General features: G+C 42.2%; 2 protein-coding genes across 4 annotated transcripts; both read left to right on the forward strand.

Annotated features, from left to right (window-relative positions):
• Nucleotides 1–511: 511 nt before the first annotated feature.
• LOC131721875 (nicotinamide riboside kinase 2-like) lies at nt 512–6,045 on the forward strand. Of its 3 annotated transcripts, none has more exons than XM_059015142.1 (8): nt 512–786; nt 2,288–2,378; nt 3,260–3,308; nt 3,530–3,704; nt 4,066–4,137; nt 4,815–4,921; nt 5,109–5,194; nt 5,312–6,045. In XM_059015142.1, exons 1-7 carry the CDS (start codon nt 761–763, stop codon nt 5,192–5,194), a joined length of 606 nt encoding a protein of 201 aa, XP_058871125.1. In that variant the 5' UTR covers nt 512–760; the 3' UTR covers nt 5,312–6,045. The 3 variants fall into 3 exon arrangements, with proteins under 3 accessions (XP_058871125.1, XP_058871124.1, XP_058871126.1); XM_059015141.1 differs by having other exon boundaries at nt 513–786; nt 5,309–6,045; XM_059015143.1 differs by lacking the exons at nt 512–786; nt 3,260–3,308 and having other exon boundaries at nt 5,309–6,045.
• A 10,379-nt stretch (nt 6,046–16,424) lies between these two features.
• LOC117401353 (protein-lysine 6-oxidase-like) lies at nt 16,425–22,498 on the forward strand. The gene is made up of 7 exons (XM_034001961.3): nt 16,425–17,735; nt 18,161–18,269; nt 19,126–19,263; nt 19,490–19,646; nt 19,755–19,850; nt 21,058–21,173; nt 21,444–22,498. Exons 1-7 carry the CDS (start codon nt 16,658–16,660, stop codon nt 21,448–21,450), a joined length of 1,701 nt encoding a protein of 566 aa, XP_033857852.3. The 5' UTR covers nt 16,425–16,657; the 3' UTR covers nt 21,451–22,498.
• Nucleotides 22,499–26,960: the final 4,462 nt, after the last annotated feature.

Below are 26,960 nucleotides of genomic sequence, written 5' to 3' on the forward strand. Positions count from 1 at the left end.
GGGGGAATTACTTTACTAATGCCAAAGTTAAAAATAAATAAATAAATAAATAAATAAATAAATGTACGTTTCCCTAAATTTGTAAAAATATGTATGAAACAATACAAAAAAACACATCACTCAAAACGAGAGGCATCTTTTACATTTTACCCAACAAACAAACAATGAGAGAAAAGGCTTTACTATATATTAGTAAACGCACTTTTACTCTACGTCGCTCCATTTAGAAATGCAACCATGCTCCTAATTAACCTGAAAACTCGGATGGGATTGCTTATAATAATTTGGGTATAATTGCACCCTCGACCTCCACATCGCCTAACCTGGTTTATTTTTAGCACCCACGACCAGCACGCGCACTGCGCGCTACCTGACACAACTCGACAGGTGCAGGTTGCAATGAGCGACCTTGCATAAGCATGCGCGCTTCGGCGGCGCTGATTGGCTCTACTCATGTCCATAGACCGCTTTATGATGCTTGATTGGCTGCTGTTAAGAAAGAAGCTATTGGAGAGAGAGAGAGTGAGAGAGAAAGGCGGCCAGACACGTGGGGGCGTTTCGGAGTGACGTAAGACAGAGAGGCTATAAAGTTAAAGGCACGCTGTATCTTTATCAATGAAATAGTAAAAAGACAGCGAGCTTCTGGAGGAGAGAATATTGTTTGTTGTGTTTTTTTTCCTTGCTGTTAAATCGGGGTTTATTTTCCCTCCGTTTTTATTTGTATTGAAAAGAAGACGAAGTCCCAGATAAAACCGGCAGCATGAAATACATTATAGGCATTGGCGGGTAAGTCATACATTTTTTTTCAAAATTCTTGTTTATTTTGTTGTTATAGCACAAACGTTTGCTGAATTAAAATCTGTGAATCTGAATGTGTTGTTGTAGATTAAAAGTAAGGCTACAATGGATTTTGAGCGAATGTGTGTTTTAAATAAAACAATACAGGTTATTTTAAAATCTCGGGAAAATACACAGAATAAAGTGTTCGAGTGAAACCACAATAACGGATTAATTAAATGCAGTCACTCTGAATGAAAAAAAAGCACTTTTAAACTATCTAGGGTTAAGAACCACCCTAGATGATAAAATAAATATATAGATGCAAGACTATTGATTATAATGTAACTAACAAACCCGTTACACAGCAGTGAGAGGCGGGCAGGATACTGTGTTAAACTGCTAATCTAGCTCTTTCATTTAATAAATAAGACGAATGTAACATTTGGTGTTGTGTATTTAATAGTAATTAGCTGATATTTCTTAATTGCTATAGTAAATACATTCTATATAGCTTTGATCACTAGTCAGCGCGCGCCTTGGGTTATTTCCTGCCTGTTTGGATTGTAGGCACGAGATGTTGAGCGGGAGATTTAAACAGCAGCGCGCACTTTCAAAACAAGTGAACAGCTCGCGCATTCGCCTTCAGTTTTAACGGTATTCGCAGGAAAATAAATTCAAAATTAACTGAACAGAACTAAAAAGTACAACACGGCGTAAATGATGGCTTTTTTATACATTCAGTATTTATATTCGGACGTGACCTGAAGGAAATCTAAAAAGGGTGAAGTTACCAGTGGATATTGTATCGCTTTTTTGTATTTGTAGTTCCATTAAACATATAAATGTAAAATATATAACTATATATCGTACAAGTACTTGTACAATGATTGCTTTTTTATCGTTTTTATTAAAGCTATTGACGGAGTTGTAATTTTTAAATGTGCTCGGGGCGGGAAACATAACCCACTAACCAGAATGTACTGTAAACAAGCTAGAGAAAAAACCGGCCCTGTCAGTGTACTAAAATAAAGATAACTGCATTATATTTTTGCGCCTTTTAAACAGAAGACCAGAGTTAAAATGAATAAACTGGTACTGCAACATGTATTAAGTTAGTCGGTACATGCATGCTGAAATTCTGTTTGTGTGATTAAGCAATGCTCCTGTGTGTATTATAATCGCACAAATCTAAGCCATTTTCAGGAAACTTGACTTTAATATGCACGTGTCAATACAAGAAATTAAAAGCTAAATAAAGTGGATATATAGTTACAGGGAAGTACAAATACGTTAATAAAATGTGTACTGTTCTTGCGTGTCAATTAGACATGTTTTATAATGGAGGGCGCCAAAATGTACAACCGTATAGCAGTGCATTCACTTTCACAGGGTGAATGTAATTTACAAGACGTTTGCCTGCTTCCAATACCTAATGCCACGGTGTGGACCTTTTTTGTGTTTGTTACAGTACTTTGATGTGTTTATGCCATGTTAACTTTTTCTGTAGTGTGACCAATGGTGGGAAAACCACGGTGACGAATAGACTTGTCAAAACGTTGCCCAACTGTTCCGTGGTGCATCAGGACAGCTTTTTCAAGGTAAGCATTAACGTGGATATTTAAATATAAAAGTAGTTAGTTTTGGGTGCGGGAGGAGGGTGTATGAATACGGTTTTTTTTGCTCTTTTGCTTTCAATGCATGGCCTTTTGTCTTTTGCATTTTAGTCGTCCCTATTTACTATCGCTGTGAAGGTCATTTTTCTTCACCACAGCGACCCCTACTGGTAGTAGTTGGAGTGGAAGACTTTGTAGTCTTCCACTCCAGTGTGTGGATCTGCATTTATAAGCCAACCACAAACGTAGTTTATGATCTACTTTTAATTGCTTTGCATGCATAGCGTTTTCAGATAAGGAAACACAACTGCATTTAAAAGACTGCTTTAATATCAGATTACTGGAATAAGTAGCAGAATCCACTCTTTAGGGTCAAAATGTTGTGAAAAAAGTTCAACCCTTTTTTCTGTGGCTACAAGACAAGTGCATTTGCAGCCAGAAAACATCCTTTTTTTGGGGCCAGAGATGGACAAAGGTTAACCAAGTACTACTGGTGCCATCTCAAGTCCAGTGATAAAATAAAATGACTTTTCGTGGCAAGTTATCACAAGACTGTCAGATCATTAAGTAAAGGCTAATGTGCTTTTAAAGTCTTGTGGGCTATATTGACCTGAATGCATAAGTTAAGGGTTAAACAAACTTGATACAAATATGACTACTTTGTCAACAGATTCCACTCTTTGATCCCCTGGGCTAACGTGTTATTGTTTAGTAACTGCTTTTCCTGGCAATTTTATACAGTGCTGTAGTTTCTTGCTGGCATTTTGCATGTGCTTGGCTTCTGTAGTTCAGGATGTGATCGGATCTAACCAATAACTGATCACCCTGAGTTTGCAGCAATGTTTTATTGGTCACTGTTATTTCAGCCTCCAGATCAGATAGAAGTTGGTGAGGACGGCTTTAAACAATGGGATGGTAAGAGTGGTTTTCACTGTAGGAAACAGTACGGTATTTTTCATTAAGTACCTTTTTAAAATACTCCTTTACAATAATGAATAGACATTTTTGTGGTCAAATTTAAAATGCACTGTAATGCTAGCCTCTAATCTTCACCTTCTTACATTTCCCCTTTGACTATTGCATCTTGAGTGAGTCATTCTCTTTCCCCTCTCCCCTTCTTTCTCTGCTCTGTTTAGTGATCACATCCCTTGACATGGAAGCCATGATGAACACTGTCCGTGCATGGATGGAGAACCCAGTCAAGTTTGCCCGTTCTCATGGAGTTAATGTATTACCAACAGCAGAGGAGCCCAATTCAGAGACTGAGGTCCACATACTGATAGTGGAAGGCTTTCTGCTGTACAACTACAGGTAGGATGCTTCTGTAATATGATACGTCTCAGTGCTTGGGAGCATAAGATATTCCTTTTCACAATTAAAGATTGCCCTATGCATACTGTATAATGCTGTCCCAGCAATGCTAGGTTGAGATAAGGAGGGCAGTACTTTGTTAGGTCAAACTGGAACAGCAGTATGCTCTATCTTTTAGAGTACAGTGTTTTGTAGAGTACAGTGTTTTAATTTGATTTGTTTCCTTAGCAATGTGTGCGCTGCCATAAAATGGCACTGCTGCACAACACAAAGTATAGTATTTGCATTCAAAATGTGTTCAGAGCAGAATTTGCAAACAGATTAAAATGTATTCAAGAAATAATAATTTTGTTTCTGGCAGGCCCTTGTTAGAGGTGTGTGACAAATGCTTTTACATTTCCATTCCATATGAAGAGTGCAAAATGAGGAGGAGGTAGGTAACTTTTTTTTTTTTTTGTTTCCTTTTGAACAAATTATCTGGGCCCTCCCTCCCCATGAACACGGTTCAAACTGCACAATAGACCGAACTAAAATGAAAATCTAAATGGAAGTCTATCGCACTTTGCTGAGGCATCTCCAGCTGTTTAGCTTCATACTGTTTTGCAGTTTGTCAGCAGTGTGGAGTAGTGGTTAGGGCTCTGGACTCTTGACCGGAGGGTCGTGGGTTCAATCCCAGGTGAGGGGCACTGCTGCTGTACTCTTGAGCAAGGTACTTTACCTAGATTGCTCCAGTAAAAACCCAACTGTATAAACAGGTAATCGTATGTAAAAAAAATAAAATGTGTAAAAATAATGTAATTGTATGTAAAAATAATGTGATATCCTGTAACAATTGTAAGTCGCCCTGGATAAGGGCGTCTGCTAAGAAATAAATAATAATAAGTTTGTGCTGCATGTGTGCGATTTGCTTTGAGTGCCCCTTATCTCTGCAAACCATGGTTTATTTATAGTAACAATTGGGTTTGCTTTTAAAAGCTTGCTCTAGTCATGAGGCTTCTTTGCCATTGAAAAAAAAAATTCCATGTCAAAAGTCACAGCTGTTTACTTGCTAATTTGTTTTGAATAAAGTTGAAGGTGTTTTTGTTTTACATCAGATTCATTTCTTTGTAGTACAAGACAATACACTGTTCCCGACCCCCCTGGTCTGTTTGACGGGCACGTCTGGCCCATGTACCTCAAACACAGGAGAGAGATGGAAGAAAACTGCATGAATGTCGGTAAGTGAAATTTAGTTTAATTGGAGTTCCATCGCTCCTTAAGTTGTAGTCAAAACAATCTTGTCAGTAATGTTGGCTTGATTACTGTTTTTATTGTACATTTTATGGGGCATAATATGGTGCATTTTAGTTGATGGCTGCACATTTCTATGGTGCTGGAATTATTATATTTTTTTATGATTATCAGAATATCTTGATGGCTTGAAATCAAGAGAGGAGATCTACAACCAGGTGTATGAAAACATCCAGAACACGTTGTTAAATCATTTATAGGTGAGCCATTTGTACGGTACATTTTTTAAACGTACCATCCATAACGTGAATGTAAATCTTCCTCTTCCTACTCTGTTCCTGTATCTAATGGTTTTTCTTTTTAATTCTCTTTAGCAGGACCTGTGGAGCTCTGAAGACCTGTGTACAGATAATTTGTAAATAATTGAGGAAGTTAGGATAGTACTAATAACCTTACGGTTGTTTTTTTTTTTTTTTTTTTTTTTTTAAGTAATTATCAATGGCAAATAGACATTTTTTAATCTTGATGTAAATAGTTGGAAGAAACAATGACTTGTATTAAACTGCCCTTGATTGTGGCAGGATTTATTTTTGGTATTTTGTATTGATGAATCCAAGGACCGAAAGCAGCAAGAATATGAACTTATATATTTTTTAAAACAATTTAACTTAAACAGTGAGAGTTTCCAAAAAGTGTGCCAAGTTAACTATGCACAGTTATTTTAAAGTGTTCAGTGTTTTAGTAACTGTTATTAGTAACCAGATATCTTTATCTGGTATTTTTTTTTTTTTTTTTAATTATTTTAAATGTCAACTATCCCCATATCATTGGGTTTGTCACGCCATCTCCTAAAACTATGAATTTCAGACCTTGTCTTGTGTCTTTCTTTATTCCACATCCATGCACACACATTTCCCAACACAATACATGCAGTCTGGAGCACAGATGCAATGTGTTTCTACAAGCCAGAATGCATGGCAATATGAATGTGTTTCTATAAAGTGGCATGCTTATTAATAAATCTCCAATCTGGTCTTTCTCTAAAAGCACAACCAACTACCTATGTTTAAACCCATGACGGTATGTAACCAGTTAATGCCTCCCTGGCATGTTGCATGCTTTTAACAACCAATACTCTGATCAGAATTGCATGGCTTAATTCAATTGGGTGCTTGTATGCTGCTGCCTAGATTGAACAGATTCCAGCTTGCTAGTTTACAGGTTCAATTATACTCCTCTTCAGACTAGACAATCTTATGTAAACAGAGCTGTATTCCTGATAGTGGTATTCAGCAACTTGCATGCCTCGGATGTATACTGAAAACTAGACTACCTTAACATGTGCTCCATAGCGTTTGAGATTTTGTGTACAGCTGGTACTATCCTACCACTGTCAACAGAACAAAGTACATTACTGAGTATGTCATATATTTGAGTATTTAAAAAGCGTTTTTGTTTTTTAAATTCTGTAAAACAACACTATAGCTGTTTTTAGAATACTTGTAAGCATAGGTTGGTAGTGGTGAAGATGCACTCTGCATTAGGCAAGGGTATTTATTATAGATGGCATCTATTATTAGATTCCAGATTCTTGTCTGGGAATTGAAGTTGGAACAAAACAAAGAAACAATCAAATGAGGGTGGTGTCACGTAACCTAGTTTCATAAGGAGGGTTATATTTGGCTTTTTATTTACTGCTGGTTTACTTAATAGGATGCTGTGACTTGGGTACAAATGTGGCACTTTGTCTATAAACATAACTGATCTGTATGCTTTCATGTTCCAACTTTACTGAACACGATGCATGTGATTTTTTTTAAGAGGGTGTTACCAGTTTAAATACAGGAGATGTATTACTGCTGTTAGTTATTTTCCTAGCGCCAAAATATGTTTATTGAGGATCCTCTCAATTACCTGGAATACTGATATTTACTGCAACTGTTTTTCTCTATCATTTAATGCAAATCTACAGTGGTTTTTTTTAATAATACAAAAGGCTATTAGCAGTTTTCAGTTTTATAATTGGTTCCTATGATGCTGATGCAATATTGCAGTTTCCCACAATATGTCTTTGTCCTCCTTTATATTTCTGAAATACTGCTGCAGGCTGATGATTTGAATGAACTCGGAGGTGTTAATGTAACACATTCTCTGTGTTTTACAAGATCTTAACCCACAGGAGATTTTAAAAGACAAATTCTGGGTAATGTAGATGTGTGTAATTAGTATCAGGGCTTGTGCGGATTATTAATAGCGAGCAGGAGACTTGTCATAGCAACAGTTTTTTTTCTGTTTAAAAATCTCAACTTTGTTCTTTTTTGCTTTGTCATTGATCTGCAGGATTGATCAGGCTCATCTGATGCTTAAAGCCATTAGTGCTCAGGATTTGCAGGGCTCAAGCTCTGGCATGTGCAAGCATTTTATTAATTTCTCGCAGATTAAAAAATATCACCAGTTAATGCCTCATTTCCACTTGCAAAACCTTGGCTTGTCTCTGTGCTGTTTCAACTCCGATCTAGTTTCAAAACCATTGGTATGCATCTGTGCTGGTTTATAATCACTGAATTAACTGAATCACCTACAAGGAGCATTAACAATAACAAGAAAAATCTATATGTTTTTTCGGGAAGGTGCAATATGCAGTATAAAAATTCAGCGCTTGGGTGAACTTTTACCAGCGAGTAAAAATGTCATGAGCTATAACATAGCAACCCTGCTGTAATCACTGACACCTCATCCGCATGACATTCCACTCCGCTCCGTCACTCCGTCTGCTGTGACCGACGCTTTATTTTGGTCATCCATCATCAGTTTTATATCACCCAATGCAATGTTGTTGAATAAGCTCTCCCCCTGCCAACTGACATACACCAGGAGGGGTGGATTAATCTAACATGAAAATAAAGAGACAGGAATGAATGCCCTGCAAGTACAGCACTGCATATAGACTGCCTGTTACTTGCTGAATCCAGAACAGGCTCTTGCCTGCAATTCATGACCCATGACGATGTGTAAATGGAAACACCAACAAGATTGGCTTGATGTTGAAAGAAATAGATGTATCGCTGCAGTATGGTAAAAGCAATGTAAGGAGTTTCTTGCAAACATTGCAGGACGTTCTGGTAATGCAGCTGAAATCCTCAACAAGCAATACGCAGTTCTGTCTTGGGCTCTAGTTTTGACTTTAAGTGATTTGCCCTGACATGCACCCTATTAGATTATAATTAGATCGCAACGCTGGTCTCAATAGCTTTCATGCAGCCATTTAGAAATGGATGTTTTATAGTTCACAAGAGCCAATATTTACTGGGTCAGGTTTGACAGCTATATATAGAGTAGAGCCTGCTACTGATGTGAAACAACAACTTGAAATTTCTGTTTTGTATCCGGTGGGTTGGGTCCAATGGAAATCATGTCAAATTAAACTTATACTGCTTAATTATTATTATTACCAATACTTTATTTTAAAGCGTTCCTACTCTAAAATAGGAGCGTGCCCTGGTTATGCCTAGCCTGCATGCTTGCATATAGCGTTTCCATACATCTTTCCGTGTGGGAATGTTTGGCACAGGGCGCTGATATGCTAAATTCAGATATACTGGAGCCGGAAACTGCGTCAGAGAGCAGAGGCCTCATAGTAGGTGAAACCTGATTCTGGGTCGCCTAGCAACTGGCATAATCCCCTTGTAAGCCAGTTCCAGCTGCAGGGGCCGTCATGTATAATTCCACATCCTCATCACTAAATTACTGGCAACGACAGACAGAGGAGGAAGGTGGAGTTACAGAATTCCGATTTCAGCAAAGCACCTCAATAAAGGAATCTGATTCCCTTTCTGAGGTTCTGCTGCAGAGCAAAGTTTGGACCTTCGCTTCTGAATCAAACAGCAGCAAAGTCCCCCTGCACATGGCTGTACTGAACAGTGTCAGGGGCAGATAGAGGTTGTTAAGAAAGAGGGAGGCTGTTTTGATGAGGATAAGAGCCTCGCACTGCTCCACCAGTACAGAGCAGAGGGAGGCTGTTTGATGAGGATAAGAGCCTCACACTGCTCCAATAGTACAGAGCAGAGGGAGGCTGTTTCGAGAGAGTACCTTTAAAAAAAGGTATTGCTGTTTTTGTTTTCTGTGAAAATTAACAAATTTAAGTAACCTTTAAATGAAAACTACACCCCTTAAGTAAGGACGCGTATGTGCGCTTGTTACTTTTAATAGACTTTTTTTTCCCTTGATGGAAACTTTGCACAGCATGGGAGAAAAGGCTGAGTCAAGCTGTCCCTGTGCGTTTGGCCAGGGCTCTGCAAAGGCTCAGAGATGAAACAGGTCACATGCCAGCACGCTTGGAAGGAACCGAATCTGAGATGCCTTGCTGGGTCCTTCTCTCTGCAGGAGTGCGGCTGGGCTTCACACACACATATCATCTCACAAATTAAATTCTGCTTTGTCCAACTCAACATAGAGAAGGCCATGGTTTGTTGGAACAACACAGGCCTGAACACATATCACTACAGTGCAGTATATTGTAAAAAGCAACTTCAAAAGAAGAGCATTGATTAACGTGCACAAAACAGAAAAATAAATACAATTGTATTTTTTTACTTGATGCACACTCCTTCATTCTCTTAAGTGTTCACTACAGGTAGGCGTCTTTTCTGTATCATATAACACGCATCGTGCATTGACAACAGTGCAAGCTTGTTTGCAAAAGATTATTGTAATATGTGGAAAAGATATTGGAAATAACAAGCTTTGCATAGAAGCCGCTGCAGGTGTGATAATGTGTTGATTAAAAATGATAATCAGTGATGCGACAGGTTCCTTCCCAACTCAACTGACCAATGAGGTAGCAGCGCACAGGTGGGCAAGTTGTGTTCGCTCCGACGTGATTGGTTTATGTGTGAATCCAATCAGAGAGTGGATTAGCCCAAAGCCACCCCTTACTGTGGCGACAGGTTTCCACCTCTGGGACTGCAGTATCTATTTTTACATTGCAAACTATTCAAAACCAAGCTAGCTGTTAACCCATCAACTCCTGCAGCATACGTTTTTATTATATCATACTAAAGGGCACATTTAATAGATTCACATACTTTCGGAAATATATTAGCTTCCAATATAAATCTATTGTCTTAACAATATATACCGGTATATTGTTTTTCTAAACATGTTGCAATATTAAAAATGGCTGTGCATAAAATATTGAAATGTATTCTGAAATACATTTCGATTGGCTGGCTTCTGTTTTTTTTCCCCCAGTTGCGGGCTGCTTTCCAGCAAAATGCCCCTCAGAGCAGCTGTTTGAGGACCTTTGCACAAACTGTTTTGGAAAAGCAACATGTGGCTTATCATCACTCTGTTCATTGGCTCCTGTCGCTCGCTGGGACACAACGACCTTTCAAAATCTTTCTAAACAGTAACCCCCCCTCTCTCCTCTTACACCCCCCGAGACCTCAAGCACTGTGGAACTCCTTTGAGGGTAAAGACCTCAATGTTCCTTTGCATTTTTGGGGGGGGGGGGGGTTTGTGGGTTGGAACGGTTTTAATGACCCATTAAAATGCCACCGCTTCCTTCACGGGGGCATCATTTCAACAGCAGACCACGAATGACAAAACCGTTTCACAGTAAGGTTTAAAACTGAGGCTTTGTTAACAGGGTCTAGCGAAACGTGATCTCATCAATATTACTTTTGATGGTAATTCCATTCTACCTTCTACTAGAGTGAAAAACCTGGGTGCTATCGTGGACCCTGAGCTTTCCCTTGATTTGCACCTTAATCCTGTTATCAGACCAGCATTCTATCATTTGAGAAATGTTACCAAATTGAAGTCTGTGCTGGATACGAGGGGCACGGAGATGCTGAGACATGCATTCATAACCTCTGGTCTGGATTATTGTAATTCTTTGCTTGCTGGTATACCTGTCACTAAACTTTTTAACATGACAGATCATTAATCACCTCGATTGCATTGAACAAAAAGGGGTGGGTGCTGAGCACCCTCATTTTTCCTCATGGGTGCTTGAGCCCCAGAGCACCACAGAGTCGATGTTTATGATTTCCAGCACCGAGGAAAAGCCTATCTTCAATCAAGCATATGTATGAAAGTCTAACAGCTGGAAATCTCCACTGCAGCTGGTCTTTCCAAGAATAGCGAGAGCTGCATGCCCCAGACATATTAACTGAGAGGGGTAAGTGACAGTCTATTCTGAGCGAGTCGTCTGTGTGCACAGAGCACATGGATTCAGGGACAGGGCAGGGAACTTGAGCAAGACATCTTTTTTTTGACCCCTCAGCCTTTAAATTGAAAGCTATTGCATTTCAATAGATTATATAATTGATTCTTGCTGGTAAAGATATCACATACAGAAACACACACACACACACACACACACACACACACACACACACACACACACTCATTCCAGTGGGCCACAAAGCAAGGGATCTAATGGCGATACAGAATCTAGTTGAAATCATATACATACTGTATACAACGTAGCATACACACAGCGCCACCAGTGGCCACATGATGTAAATGCAGTTTATTGGGGGGGTTTAAGTGAGGACCGGAATTTCTTCTTTTTTCTCTATACTTCACACTTTTAGGGGAAGCAAGGCGATTACTGTAAATACAGACCTAGATCTCTGCACACACACCCATCCATCCACACACACACACACCCACCCATCCACACACACACACACACACACAGCCATCTACACACACACACACACAATCCCTGTCAACTGCTGTTGGAGGGTGTTGGGGGGGGGGGGCGGAGGTTAGGGTTCGGGTCTGCTGTTTTTGAGGTGCAGGTATTCTGAGGTGCAGGTACATACATTCGAATTACACTACAATAAAGCAGTAATTAGACATACCGGTGTGTACTTACAATGACACATCAAGTTGAACAGTGTTTCCTTTGCAAGTGTAATTTGTAATTAAGATGTGGTCATTAATTGCTGGTGTATTTTATGTATTTCCACCTGCCTCAATATTCCACAAGAAGAAAATGTCACCAACGCAATAACGTGAACTTATCCCCTTGGCATTTGTCCCAGCCTCTCTCTACAGTGCCAATCAAACGGAGAGCGCTGTACACGTGCTTAATAAACATGCATTTTAAATAATAATAGTCATCCTATTTTTACAATGGTAGTGATGCAGCAGTAACATTTCACATCGCCTTGTTGGGGTAGAACGGCGTATCGGTGTATTTATAACCAGTACTGAGAGGGTTACCGTTTCCATGTCCTGTTTTTGTAATAGCTTTAATAAAACGTTAATAAATCCACCTGCAATATCCTTCCTTCAATGACGTGGTTGGACGCCATTTTTTGTCGTTGCTCTTTGTTTTAATGAAAAAAAAAAGTCTTTATTTTCCTTAGCAGTGGAGCTGTTGCATTCGCCTCGGTGGGGTTTATATAATAAGGCTAACTGGTAGATCCGTGTCGAGTTTTCTTGTAGGTTTACAGTACAGACGCCTCCTTGGTTTAATCACACATGAAGCAAAGGTCAGAACGAAGCACAGTACCTGGATTTGTGAAATGAAATATATGTTGTTTTTAAAAGCATCACAGTACAGGAGACTTTGTACATTTTTCCCCATTTATCACACACACCGTTTAACTCGATTTATTGTTTGGGTTTAGTTTGTTTGGTTTTGTTTTTGTTTGTTTGTTTTGGGTTTTTGTCAATGTGAATCCAAACACGTTTTCATGTACTATTAAATAGTTTTTATTAAAACAACAAACACAATCACTGAATACTGTACCAAATGCAAACAGGCGTCATTGATAACGTCCACTTTGTCAATATTATAAAGAAAACATTTCCATGATAGTAGGCTATATTAGGAATACTTACTATTGTGGGGTATTTTTTTGTATTAATCGCTCAGGTTGACGCAGAAAGTCTTGTGCCGGTCAGCAGTCGCAGCCTCTGCCCCAGTTATAGACTTGATGACGGGGCGTGGAGGGGGTAGCGCTCCGGTCACGAGTGCCCAGGTTATTAATAGCGCCCCGCAGCCGCGACATGTGTACCTATTTGGCCATGGAATAACCTTGGTGCTCCACTTCAAACGTCGGGAGAACACGAGTTATCCCATTCAGACACGCTGCAATCCCGCCTATATAATAATACCAGGGAAGGTCAAACTCCCCGGCGGTTTTCTGTGCAACTCTTTTAAAGGGTACCTCGACATTGCACAATGCTGTAGAATCAAATAATCGATAAATAGACTTAATACTGCCTGCGGGTTTAAATAGGCAAAGCATGATAAACGCACAGGTAAGAACAGCGAGGTAAAGCATATTAATGAACATGGCAAAACAGGGTATGGCAAATGCATAATATAACCATGGAAAAAGCGTATTCAAACTGCAAAAACATCGTGGTAGACTTTTATAAGGGAAATCCTATAAAATACTATAGTGCAATATAGTACAGAGACCACGAGGTTTACATTGAGTTTGCATTCATGTATCGGGGCCATGCATCCAGCACAGCTGCTGTGTGCGCAGTCCTGCACGTATTCAGCCCGGCTGATGAGAATAAGGGACGGGTATACGTCACACTTGCAAGCACGGTACTCTTGTTCAGTTCTGCACACGGTATTCCAGTTAATAAGTAAGACTGAGGCCCGCGCGCTGCAAGTTAATGAAGTCCCATAGTTTTTACAGTTTCGTGTCAGCTGACCTGGTTTGGAGTTGCGGCGGCTGGCACGTAGCCTCCCGCGGCCCCCTTCCCTGCATTGCCCCTCACGCATCTGAAAGCAGTCACGGGACTAACGACGTGGCGACGACACTACCACGCGTGGAAAATTACTCGTCGCTGTCGGAACCCCCTTATCTGACGCGGTAGTTTATGCTATAACCTTGACAGAGTGCTGTAAGCAACGTGAACGCATTTACAACGTGCAAAACAGATTTAGTAACATGTAAAAAATGCCACTCACATAGCCTTTTTCTCCATGAGTTCTTAATATTTCATAATTACAACAAGAACGATAATAACCGTAACTAAAATAATAATAATAATAATAATAATAATAATAATAATAATAATAATAATAATAATAATAATAATAATAATAATAATAAAGCACATCAAAGGCACATTAAGAACATAACACATGTTGACAGGACACAGATGGCACCCGATCTACTAATAAAAACTTTACACATATGATGATGTTTCACAGTATTTGTTCTTTTGCTCAATTGACTATACCATGGCTCTTTCTGAAAGTGATGCTTTACTTTTAAGCAGAGAACCAGTTTAGCGATAGCGGTACACTGCCCCCGTGTGGCCATCGAGTGTCATAGCATTGTACGACCTGGACTCAAGCCAAACATCTGGATCGTATGAATCAGTGACGTACGTGCCCGGCTGCTGAGATTTTAAAAGCACAGTACATACATAAGCACGGACACTTTTGTGTTACGTTTCGGCTTAGTAAATGTTTAAATATAGAAGAAAAAGAAAAACGAACCTTTCAAACCCAACAGCAGCCTCAACACTGCCCCAGTGTCTCGCTTTCCTGCAAGGTATTTGCCGTTAAGGTAAACCACACCTCGGCTCATTTCAAAGCAACGGCCCATTTTTAGAACATTCTTCGACAGAAAACGTGTACCCCCTGCCTAATGTGCTTATTTCATACAGAGAAGCTTCTGTTTATAGGAGATGTTAACTTATATATTTATATAAAGAAAAGGGCCAGGATTTCTTTAAAAAAAAAACTTTAGAAAGTAAAAAAAAATAATAATAATTTTCTAAAACCAGTAAGGAACAGCTGAGGGTGTTCTAAAGAACTATTAGAATCATATTTAGGGGTTCCAAATACGAAGGCTCTATTCTGGAACCTTATGGTTCAATTTTGAAACAGTAGTCTCATTGGTAAGTTCCCTAAACAGTGTGGCCTGCAACCCCATACAACTTTTCCTACAGAAATATTATATATTTAAAATATCTTAAAAAGTAAGACCAGTTCAATGTAATCTGATCTGTATTATTTAAAGGTCCCCCTACCTGGCGTTGATTTTGCTTGGTGACGCTTCGTGGTTCCAGAAAGGTTCAAGATTTGGAACTCTGTTTTTGCCCCTGCCTCTGCATTGCTCTTCCCAGAAGAGGGCGCTGTGGAGGTGGCAGGGAGCAAAGTGTGGGAGTTGAGGTTGAAGCGGCCTACAACTCCCTCCAACCACACAATATAAACATAACAATGCTCTCCGAGTCATCTAAAACAAACACAGCAAAGCAAGCCGCCCCGCAAATTATAAAGTTCTCAGAGTCACTGGAGACGAACAAAACAAAGTCCTTTTAAAAGAATCCTCTTTGGAAATATGAAAGCCCTGCTTTCCCCCCTGGTCCGAGTGGCTGTTCTGCCAGTATTAACAGAAGAGTTTTCCAAGCTAAATAAACTCTCTTTCTCAGCACAAACAGCTCAGAAATAGCTGTCCCGCATCCAATTCTGTGACACAGCGCTGTCACTGATACTTCAGGGGTGATGCGCTGCAGAGGAATGATCTAAAAATGGTTTCGCTTACCACAGGACTGAAAAACAGGGCTGAATAAAATAGTTAAGTGTCTTATATTGAAACTTAAATACAGATGGGCATAGTATATTAGCTGAGTTAAGCAGCCTGCAGTTTTGGGTGGAGTTATATTGCCTGCAGTACCTTAGTGTTCTGCAGTTTTGAATGGAGTTATCTTTCCTAGACGTGTATACAGATCTGTGTTGTTGATCTGAGTTAGTTATTGAATTGAATAGTCCAGAGCCTTGCTTAAACCAGGGCCCGAATCAACTCAATTCAGGGTACCGCCGATACTTTACAATGGATCTCGTGGCTCCATCATTCTGATTTGACCCAGGCTCAGGTGTTTAATGGAATACTGGACTGTAAAAGGCGTTTCATGAAGTAGTTCTGGTCTGGGCTGAAACCAGGTGAAAGAGCCAGCAGTGTTTTATTTGGCACGTATTAAGCATGAGTTGAATATAGCTTAGCAATTACTATGGGGAACTTGGTCAATCGGGTCATTATTAAACATAAAATTGCAAACTGATCATCAATTAATGATCTGCTTATGCCCTCTAATGTTCGGTTTTCATACATAAAAAAATCGATTTTCCGATTGGTTTTACGTCATGCTGAGAGCAATCCACACCAAGGCTGACTGTGTGTGTGTGTGACTTTCACTGTATAAATGACACCTTTAAACCCGGAGCTATGGGTATCTGAATCACACCTTAAAGACATTATTCATCTGCCTTTTTACAGGTTAAATATTTGAAATAAATTAAAATTAAACAATTGATCCTTAAGTCGAAATAAAACCGTAGTTACCATGTGTTACATGCAACGGAGTGCGGTAGCAGCTTCCCCAAATCCCACCTGTGTGTGTGTGTGGTTCTTACGGAGTCTCTCCATTAAACAAACACAGTTGTGTAACACGTGTGCACGGCAGCTAAAGCGTTAAGTAAGACACTTTAAAGCATCGTGGCTCTGTGCATGCGTAGGCAAACTCAGTCGGTTTAAGAAAGTTACACTTTTCCACCTCCTCCCTCCTTCTTCTGCCCTCCGCAAAGCGAGACCGCGCTGCAGAGCAGCGGGTGTGGTGCCGCGTACACTTGTAATCACTTCGGATTAACGCAACATAACCTAACCGGCCGCCGCCTCAAACAGCTTCCAAAAGGGGAAAAACAACATTTCTGTGCGTTTTTACAAACTTGAATGGTCATGGTGAAGTTCACGGTTTTGTTTTTTTACCTGTTGCACGGCGGGTTCAATTTCATAGCAGGACAGCAGCAGCCACAACGGGGTCGCTTACGGACCGGGGTGCCGTGGAGACAGAAGATCCAATGGGAGAATAACGGGCAGATGTACAGCTTGCTAAGCACCGGGTCCGAGTACCACCCGCCGGCAGTATCAGCAGACAGAAGGACGGGGTCCCACAGCGTCTTACTGAGCACCAACCGGGAGGGAAGCAGCCGCCGTGCAGCGGGCGCATCTTTTGATGTGGATAATGGACCCAGGGCACCAGTACTGAGCCTCTCGGACCCGGGTCCAGCCCAGCAGCGGACGCCCAGCCCCGGGTCGACCATGTTAGAAGCTGATTCTAGAGCATATATGACGGTCAACCGTGGCTCGGGTGCCAGGCGTCCACCGCAGTCTGGCGCGTCACCCTCATCCTCGGCTAGATCCGCGGGCAGCCCAGGCGCACGCAGATTCCAATCGGGGTCCAGTTCAGGTGGGAATAACGTCACTGCTGCGGGGGTTCTTCCAGAATTCTCAGGCAGCGGGGCCCCCAGAGGCGGGAGGAATCCCTCTCGCGGTGACGTCAGTGTGGCTGGTGCAGGGGTTCCAGGAAGGAACTCAGGGCCACCATCTGCTGTCTGGCCGGCTCCGGTGAGTTCTAACACAAACGATGGCCGTTATGTACAATCACAGCACCAGCAGGAAAGCAGGGTACAACAAGGGAGAACTAGTGCCGGGAGTGACAGCAGGTGGGGCCAGTCGGTCGACACGGTGACCATAACCGACGACGACGCTATGCGCAATTTATCCCCCACAACGTCAATGGCTGGCTCCAATGCGGATCGGCGAGATGTGGCGGTGTCAGAGTCTGACGACGAGCCCCAGGCGGTGGGGGGCATGGCGGGGGATGACCCCCAGAACCCCTACAAGAACAGCAGGAACACGGTGTTCTATAATGTCTACCCCTCGCCCTCGGGGGCCGGGCGGACTCGCATGACGGCTCGCACTCGGAGACCCCCGGGGACGGGATTCGGTACCAGGTACTTTCAGAACGGTAGGTCAATTACTGCGTGCTTAGCACAGTACTATTGTAAATGCTAATGTGCCTATGGATTTTCAAATATGCGTGAGCCGTTGCGTAATTAATAATAATCATAAACCAACTAAAAAATAACCAAACTCAAATAAACGCAACCCCGCCTCATTAACATTCATTTCATAATAAAATGACTACTCTGACACATTGTCATTGTAGGGCGGGATTAAAAATGTTTGGCATTGAAAGTCAAAAAGCAACAATTGCTGTGCATGCAACTGCTCCCGAATGCCATTCTGCATGATTGCATGTGTCAGACGGAGCGATCTGCTTCGCGCTGAAGCCATGGGACGCTCTACCCATCGCTGCCGTGCCCTGCACGCCCTTGGCAATGACGACCTGCTTTAAGTAAACGTGGTTTAAGGTCTGTGTTTCCCGTGCAGGTCTCCCGGATCTTATCCCTGACGCATACTACATCCAAGCAGGTACCTACATCCACAGAGTGCAGATGTATGCTCTCAGGTGTGCTGCCGAGGAGAACTGCTTAGCCAGGTACGTGCAGCACAAAGGTACAGGTGTTCAGGGTCGACCCCAGGTTACTGGTGTACTGTAGGTAAGCTGCGTTTGAGATCACAATAGCAGCCTAACTGTTCAGTGATACATTACTGGGAACTGGACACAAATTCCTGGATCTGGATAGCCAGGGAAAAGCTTGGAATCTTTAAACAGTAGCATTCTGTTTGCAGAATGGATGCCGTTAGCATTCCGCAGATTGACGTGTGTGTGTTGGTGTGTGTTTGAGGACTGCTTGTTTATCTCGTGTGAAATTGCTGGACTGTTCAGAGTTCAGAACGCAATGGAGCGTTCCGTGCGGTGAGGTTTAGCTTGGCTTGTGTTTTGCTGGAGAATTGTACACAGAGTGGGGGATGCCAACCCCTGTGCCAGTCCCAGATCATTCATCATCACTGTGTGGATCAGCGTGTGTGGGGATGACAACCCCACCTGGCAGCGACACAGCCAGCCACGAAGAGAATGCACTTTGTGTTAACCCTTTGGGGGTGGTTCTTTATCTTCAGGTATCCAGGATTGTCAAAAAGAATATGGACAGAACTTTTGCAATTAACTTTTCTTAAGGTCCTAAATAGAATGCATCCAGTAAGGAATTGGGAGTTTAATTCTAACTCTGTGTTCTAACTACAGGGATGGAAATAAGACTCCCATTGCATAGCAGTCTGAGCCATCGGAACCTAATAATACACACCTGAGGTTGTTTCCTATACGCTGTGGCTAATCAAGCTCATAGCTGGAATGGATCAAACTGCTATGAGTCTTATTTCCAGTCTGAACTATGACTGACCATTAAAGTAAATGAATGAGTCTAGATCTTGTGTTTGTTTGTTTGTTTCAGGACAGCTTACAGGCCTGGTGTGTCTGACATCCAGTACAGGGTGCTGCTACGGTTCCCCCAGAGGGTCAAAAACCAAGGAACAGGAGATTTCCTACCCGTCAAGCCAAGGCACCAATGGGAGTGGCACAGCTGCCATCAGTAAGCATTAAAATCACTATGCACAGTATATTAACCAGCATGCAGTTAACCATACATTGGGGGTTCCCATATGTTGGGGATTTGAATAACATGCAACGCAATCACACTGTTTAGAATTTAACAAGAACCATCCCCTCGCCCCTGTCCGCAGTGGCCCCCAATCCTTGCCCCCCTTGATCCCTTTCACACACTAACCCCCTCCTCCCCCTCTCTCTCTCGTTCCTAGGCACTATCACAGCATGGACGCCTTCAGTAACTATGACCTGCTTGAAGTGTCCTCTGGCCGTAGAATGGCCGAGGGTCACAAGGCCAGCTTCTGCCTGGAAGACACATCCTGCGACCCGGGATTCAGGCGCCGCTACGCCTGCACAGCGCACACGCAGGTGGGAGGGTGAACTGCAGCCAAGCCCTGGCCGTCGAATTCTTCAGGAAACTTCAGTACAGTTTGAAACTCCACTTGCTTCTCTAACTTCTGGTTCGTCTCTCAACAGGGATTGGGTCCCGGTTGCTATGACACCTACAACGCTAACATCGACTGTCAGTGGATTGACATCACAGACGTGCAGCCAGGAAATTACATCCTCAAGGTAACGCCCCTCCTCCACTCCCCCCTCCTCCTCCTGTGCTCTGATTGGTTCAGCAGTTGAACCATTTTAGTTTTGTGATTAAGAATTCTCTTTCAGTAACTAACCGAAGATGATGTATGAACTAGTGTTCGGGATAACTAGGAATATCCATTAATAGCCACTATCGTACATAAGTATTCAACTTTAGTACTCAGTTCAGCTTTTATAAGGACAGGGCTGGTGCTGCCAGAATCTCATCATTTTTTCATATCGTGTGTTAGCAGGGACCATGCTCTGGGTCCTATTCACAAGCTTTATATTTAGAGAATGGGTTCAGCAAACTGTTTTTTTTTTTTTTTTTTTTAATGAATAAAAACACAGTTTGCTATTTCTGAAACTGTTCTAGACTGTTGTCTGGGAAAGTTTTATGAATGTCAAGCTCGTCATTTCAAAACACCCAAATCGAGCGTGTTTATTAATAGTAAAGGAATAACAAGCAACAGGTTTCATTGAATAAAGAAAAGCAGGGGCTCGCCCCGGGACCAACCCAAGTGTTTGCACTCCTCACAGGAGCAGATCAAAGACTGCATTGAAACCGAGGGCTTCAGGGCTCTCTTTAGAAAGCGCTTTTATTAGTGTGGCCTGGTCATCTTATTTCCTTTAACAGCTATAAAAGAGAGGATGATAGAGCGGCCCTTTCACACAGCGTCCCAGACAGACAGTGCAGCAGTGCTGGAGGGAGTCTCTGTAGAGCGGAGAATGCAGAGCAAATATTGACAAGCTCTTCTATAAAGTCTGGAGCTACAGGGGAGCTAGCGGTGGTCTGTATAGCTGTGTGTAAGGATATGAGGTGAGGGGGAGGGGGGGGGGGGGGCTGGCAGGGGTGTCTGCACTAGCCTTAGGCCTGGCTTCAAATCGTGCTGTGACCGCAATTCATTTGGCGATTTTAACTTTTACTCTAGTGAAAAGTAATCTACACGAAACAACCGCACTAAAGCGAATCACACTAACTGGCACTGACTTAGACAGGCTGGGGGTGGGATGCTTGCCACAGTGCTTGGAGAAGGTGCTGGAATGCACAAGCAGTGCGCTGGAGAGACGAGAGTGTTTTTTTTTTCTTCTTCTCATTAGTGATTAAGGCGCTGGTGCCAGGCAGCACTGGAGAGCTGAGAACGGAGGGTCGTTAGGAGTGTTTTATTGACCTGTCCCCTCTCTGTTTTTCTCCCAGGTCACTGTGAACCCTAATTTCCAGGTGCAGGAGTCAGACTTCTCCAACAACATTGTGAGGTGTGACATCTCCTACAGCGGCACCTACGTGTCGACACGCAACTGTAGGGTCTCCAGGTGAGTGTGTTACAGAGTGGGGGGATTGAAGACATCCGAGTGCATTCAGCACAGGCCCCTTATAAACGTTTCCAGATCAGAGTGTAATAAAGCATAGGTAAGCATGGTATTAAACCACATGGCAAACCAGGGTAAACTATGGTAAATGCATAGTATAACCATGGGAAAAGTGCAGAAATAGCGTGGTAAACTTGTAGAAGGAATTGCATCGCAGTTCTGTCACGCTGTATTAATATCGCTCTCCTCTCTTCTCTCCCTGTCTCTCAACAGCTACTGAACTGAAACAAGACCCAAAGAGGAAGAATCTCAGTGCTGTCATTTTTATTTCATTGTTTTTATTTTTTAAAACTGAAAAAAATGTGTCCTTTTTTTTTTACCACGATTTCTACAGTGCGTGCGAGTCCTCCTTTGGGACTTAGTAGGACTAATTGGTGCGTTTTCTCACGTTTTAATTACTTTCCTTAAACACAAATCAGACCCACGATCCTCGTGGAACACACTCGCATAGAGGTATGTGTAGCTTCAGTTTTATTTTGTTTTTCCTATTAAAGTATTTTTTTTTTAATTGATCTTGGCGACGATGCATTAGTGTTGAAGAACACTGTGTTTATTTTACAATATGACTTTTGTTTTCACTTTATCTTGATAACTGCCCATCTAGCTGTGATTAAACTTGGTATGGACATTCCACAGCACTAGTTGTTGAGGGTATCACAGTCTGTGCTGTGATCTGTGTTTTATATCGCTGACAGAGGGGAGGGATGTATTCTGCTGGTGTCACTCCTCCTCCATGTCACTTATTGGTCAGATATTTTTATTTTTTTTTTATAATCAGTGCAGTAATGAGCTGCTCAGAGCAGCAATAATTAATCACGACCAAGTCAGGTTTGTTTCAGACTGGTGATAGGTGAAAAAGCTGTGGAGTACTTGATTTGGAAACCTGTCTGTCCTTCAAGAAGTAATACAAACCCTGCAGGCAGTGCCCTTGAATAACCCAGCTCAGCAACATTGGGTTACAGGTACCTCTGTCTCTGTTGTGTGCTGAGTGAAGCCTTTGCACAAAACCAGAAGCATTGTGCATATTAAACAGTAACACCACAGTATTGCTAGGTGCGTCCACGGTCCACAATGTAGGGGGTCCCCCCGTTCTATATTGAACCTGAGGGCTTTCTCTGCTCATGTGTTGTATAAATGTCATTGATGCCTGTGTCTGTTGTCATGTTTAAAATGGTATTTAATCAACGGTGCTGTGTAAACCATTGTGTTTCTTTAGATCCATGTTTTTAATACTGTATTTACAATAAACTTTGTCTATTGGGATAAAACATATATATAAACTTGTCATTATGTACACAGACACACACACACACATAGACACTGACACACACACAGACACACACACACCAGCATCTGTAGAGTTGTGGTTCAATTTCTTATAATTATAACTGTTATTGTCATTATCAATGATTATCGGTAAACTGTAATTAAGGCTTGTATGAAACTTAATCAACTTATTATTTGATTCCAAAGCACAAACTTGCATGTCTTAAAAATTCCTGTGTTTTCATCTCCAGCAACAATATCCATAGGAATGTACGACTAACTCTGTCCAGCCAGGGAACATTTCATTAAAAACACAACCATATCCTGGACAGATTTAAATAAACACGAAAGTAGACTTCACAGCACTCTGCTTCATAAAATAAATATTCTTCTCTCTTCACATTCTTCCTAAAACGACGACCCATTGGATCAATGCAGGAACCAGCCTGCAACGCAAAAGATACAAGGTCAAATAAAAGGCTGAGGCTAACATGATAATCCTATTAGTGTCGCGCCTTGTGCACTTCCATTAGCTGAATAGGTATCTCATTACTCATAACTGGTCAAATCTACGCTGAAGAAAAACCCGTTTGAATGCTTTACTTTCTGGGTCAATGAAATGATCCCCACCCCTTCAATTATTTCCATCTGCTTCCAAATGACTCGACTGACTCCCACACTTCACAGCCCCTGACATACTTTGACCCCGAAGACAGTACTGGTGACCTAGGCGGTGGAACGTTTTCAGACAACCTGAAATGAATGAAGGCATGCAAACTGCGAAACGTGTTTTTTTTATTTTTTTTAATTTTTAAATGATAAATCTGTGTTCGCTGTGACACGTGATTATTTCAGCTGTGCAGAAGAGGTGACCACGAAATGGAAGTGCGGTTTCCTGCCAACACATTATTTAAAGACCCCCCATCCCACATCCCCCATCTTCGTAAGCGTCCACCACAGCTGAACCGCTAAGCCACCTGCCTGCTCCGTCTCCAGCTCCACCGCGGTTTTCAGACCGGCGTGTTTACTGACGGGGCGGTGCGAGCGCAGAGATTTGAGGATATAAAGCTGTCATGTTATATTTACAGAGCCGCTGGCCACGCAAAGGGAATGAATGATTCTTTTTCTTTCTGTCGTAAACGAGAGCACGTAGGCTCATCCTTGACCTCACTGCCGCTCCTCCCTCTGCGCTGCAAAAATCAGACACTCCGTGGCTTGGACCTTGGTTCCAGGAGGCTATGTTTCAGGCCACTGCACGGCACACCAGGGGAGACTTGGGGTTTCATACAGAAAGGTTGCATCAAATTAGGTCTCCAGGTCTCCTGGAAACAGGTTTCAAGCCGTTGATCCTGAAAAAGTGGCTTTGTGTGTTAGAAACTGAAAACAAACATTCATCTTCTAGCAATAGATTAAAAAAAAACAACCTAATTCAAACCTTTTCAAGACTTTTGATTTTCTTAAGTTCGGTTGTGACTAATTGTATTCAATGTGCGTGTGCATTGCGGATTTCACCAGTTCCCTTCACTGGTAAGGGATGCAGCCGAATAAACTGCCTTCAATGAAACGTGGAAAAGTACAGAGTCAACCCACAGTAACCAGGGTTGCCAGATTTCTGACAGGAAAATAGCGACCTTTCTTCAAAACAAGCGCAGCCCATGTTAGATTTATGCAAATTCCAACCCGCGACTCTCAAAAAAACAAGCCCAATCCCGCTTATTATTAGCGGACTCGGTAACTCTGACAGTGAGAACATTGTTTAAACATCACTGTTACCCAGCAGCACCATACGACATGCACAACGCTCAATATAACCCTGTTATGTTCTCACTCAGTCTATCTTGGACCCCACACACACAGGTTGCTGTTTGCCAGCTTTGCACGATGTGTTTATGAATCGTCTGACAGGGTGCTCCAGACTCCATTCCGACCCGTCTCGAAATTCCAGTCCCACAATTATCCGCGATGACACTCAGGACGCAGGCTCGGCAGAGCTGCGTTTATTTAAAATTTAGTCTAGTGAGGTTGTCTGCTTGAGTCAACCTGAAGAAAGATTGAGAAAAGGGACCAGACACTTAAAGACACAGGGCTCTTTTTTCCCAATGTTTTACCTGTGTTTGGAGTTATGGATGGATGATTCGTTTTTAATATTAAAGGAGTGCCAATCTAGTTTTTAAAATCCATTTGAGTACCTCCTTATTAACACTGGCAGCGTCATTCTCTTGCTTGTATTTTACACGCTATAGAAGTTGGGGCTTCCTAGTGCTGTAGCTCAGTTTTACTCCAATCGTCAAGCTTCAATCAGGCCATGTGACCTACTACACAGTACGTGATTACAAACCAGGAAGAAACCGTTCTTTTTTAAAAAAAATCTATAGCGATGTACTTAAAAAAAATGGATCCCGTAAAAAAAAAAGTAATAATAATAAAATAAACAACAATATATATTATCATACCAGGGGTCATAGGTAGCCTGAATTTGAGACAGCTCTGCATTCAAGTTTAATGTGCAGGCGGGTGGCTGCAGGATGCAGAAGCCGGGCTCTCTGGCTGTGTAACCCTAATGGCACGGAGCAGAGAAATTCCACATGCACTGTGTCATTGCAGTGAATGGACAGAAACCTGCTGAGCTCAGCAGTGCTCTCCCAACAGCCACGATACAAGTGCACCGCTGTAGATCTGCAGGGTGACTTTGCAATGCACTTCTATCAATCATATTAATATAGTTCTATCCTGTTTACCCATGAGTTTTACAATACCTAAAAGCTCCTATGATCTATCATGTGCGTGTGCTGTAGCATGCTTTCACTGTGCTTTTAATACACTTTACTACACTAGGCTATGCTTTCACCGCACTACACTTTTCTATGGGACAGCACAGCTATCATACTAGACAGCACAGGAACAGCACAGCTATCATACTAGACAGCACTGGGACAGCACAGCTATCATACTAGACAGCACTGGGACAGCACAGCTATCATACTAGACAGCACTGGGACAGCACAGCTATCATACTAGACAGCACTGGGACAGCACCGCTATCATACTAGACAGCACTGGGACAGCACCGCTATCATACTAGACAGCACTGGGACAGCACAGCTATCATACTAGACAGCACTGGGACAGCACAGCTATCATACTAGACTCAGCAGTCATCTGTGCAGAAACAGTTCTTTGCAGTGGGGGGGGGGTCATTGCTAGTAATAAATTATATAGTGTGTATTTGCAGTAGAAGATTATGACAAGGGAAAACTATAGGAAACTAAGTCAAGTAGACACATCTTTTGGCTCTTGAAGAACGCACTTGCCGAAACATCGCTCTGCTTGACTTAGTTCCCGATAGTTAGTTCCCTTTGAATTTTGATTGAGAGTTTTGATGTTGCATCAGAATATGATTCTTCATTATGATCACTGCGAGGGTCCCGATCCCTCTCCAGAATCATGTTTCAATCTCTGATCAGGTGTAGCTGCATGCCTGTGGTGTCGCCCTGCTGTTTGAATTCCCTGAGATCCTCTGGCGGGGCAGTGAAGATTAAACACTCCCATTGGGGAGGAGAAGACATTCCTGCACCCGGTTCCACTGACCCCCGCTTTTCAATGAGGAGCCCTTTCACACACCCCTGTTTGCACTGCCGAAGATTTAAACGCAGAGGACAGAGCCTGCTCCTTTGCATTGTGCTCAGTGGAATTCCCAGGCAAAGAAAAACGACCGGGATCTTTCACAGCTTCCCCCCATCTGTCCATCCATCTATCTGAGCAAACATTTACTCTTCCAGTGTTAAGCATTCTTCACCAAGCATTCACCATGCTTCCCTATCCTTCCACCATAGCATACTGCCCTACACAATAACGTCCGTCCCTGTGCATCATACATAAGACTACATTTATTATTTTCAGCCTCCTTACATTTTTACAACAGTTGCATTTATAAGACCGACTGCAGTCTGCCAAACGATCTTCAGTGCAATATAAGGGAGTGAGAGAGAAAGCTGCCAATGCTCATCAGAAGCAAGAGAAGGCAGCAAGTCTGGGTTACACCATTTAGCCGTGTGCTAGACAGCCGCACAGCCTCCCCAGCCCCTGCTGGTTTGTTGGCAAGCTGTCTGAAGAGTTATAATGTGCTCCTGAAGTTCTTGTAGTTCTTCCGAGAACAGATTATAAAAACTGAGCTGCCAACAGAACAGCTGCGTCTCGCACTCCTGTTTCTTCGGGACACAAAGCCCAGAGATGGGATCCTGTTATTTTATGGTTTTATTATTTTTGGTACAACCATCGGGTTTCAGTGTTTCAGGGTTTCTGTGTGCGAGGGGAAGCCAGCCAAGTGTACTCCCTTACACACTGTGCTGAATATCACATGGGTGGACTTGTCAGTGAGCAAATGACCCTGAGATATTCCCTCAGAGCCAGCATGGTCTGGTAGTGGTTATTCTGGTTCACAGTGTACTGTCCTGTATCACTTAA

The sequence above is a fragment of the Acipenser ruthenus genome, chromosome 49, assembly GCF_902713425.1.
Source record: "Acipenser ruthenus chromosome 49, fAciRut3.2 maternal haplotype, whole genome shotgun sequence".
Classification (NCBI taxonomy): Eukaryota; Metazoa; Chordata; class Actinopteri; order Acipenseriformes; family Acipenseridae; genus Acipenser; species Acipenser ruthenus.

Excerpts from the sequence above, each read along its gene's own strand:
- LOC131721875 (XM_059015142.1), top strand. The coding sequence starts at position 761 with ATGAAATACATTATAGGCATTGGCGG. Across the intron at positions 2,379-3,259 it reads ATCAGGACAGCTTTTTCAAG|CCTCCAGATCAGATAGAAGT; the intron begins GTAAGCATTAAC and ends CTGTTATTTCAG. Across the intron at positions 4,922-5,108 it reads AGAAAACTGCATGAATGTCG|AATATCTTGATGGCTTGAAA; the intron begins GTAAGTGAAATT and ends TATGATTATCAG.
- LOC117401353 (XM_034001961.3), top strand. The coding sequence starts at position 16,658 with ATGGTCATGGTGAAGTTCACGGTTTTGTTTTTTTACCTGTTGCACGGC. Across the intron at positions 19,647-19,754 it reads CCTGCACAGCGCACACGCAG|GGATTGGGTCCCGGTTGCTA; the intron begins GTGGGAGGGTGA and ends GTCTCTCAACAG. Across the intron at positions 19,851-21,057 it reads CAGGAAATTACATCCTCAAG|GTCACTGTGAACCCTAATTT; the intron begins GTAACGCCCCTC and ends TTTTTCTCCCAG.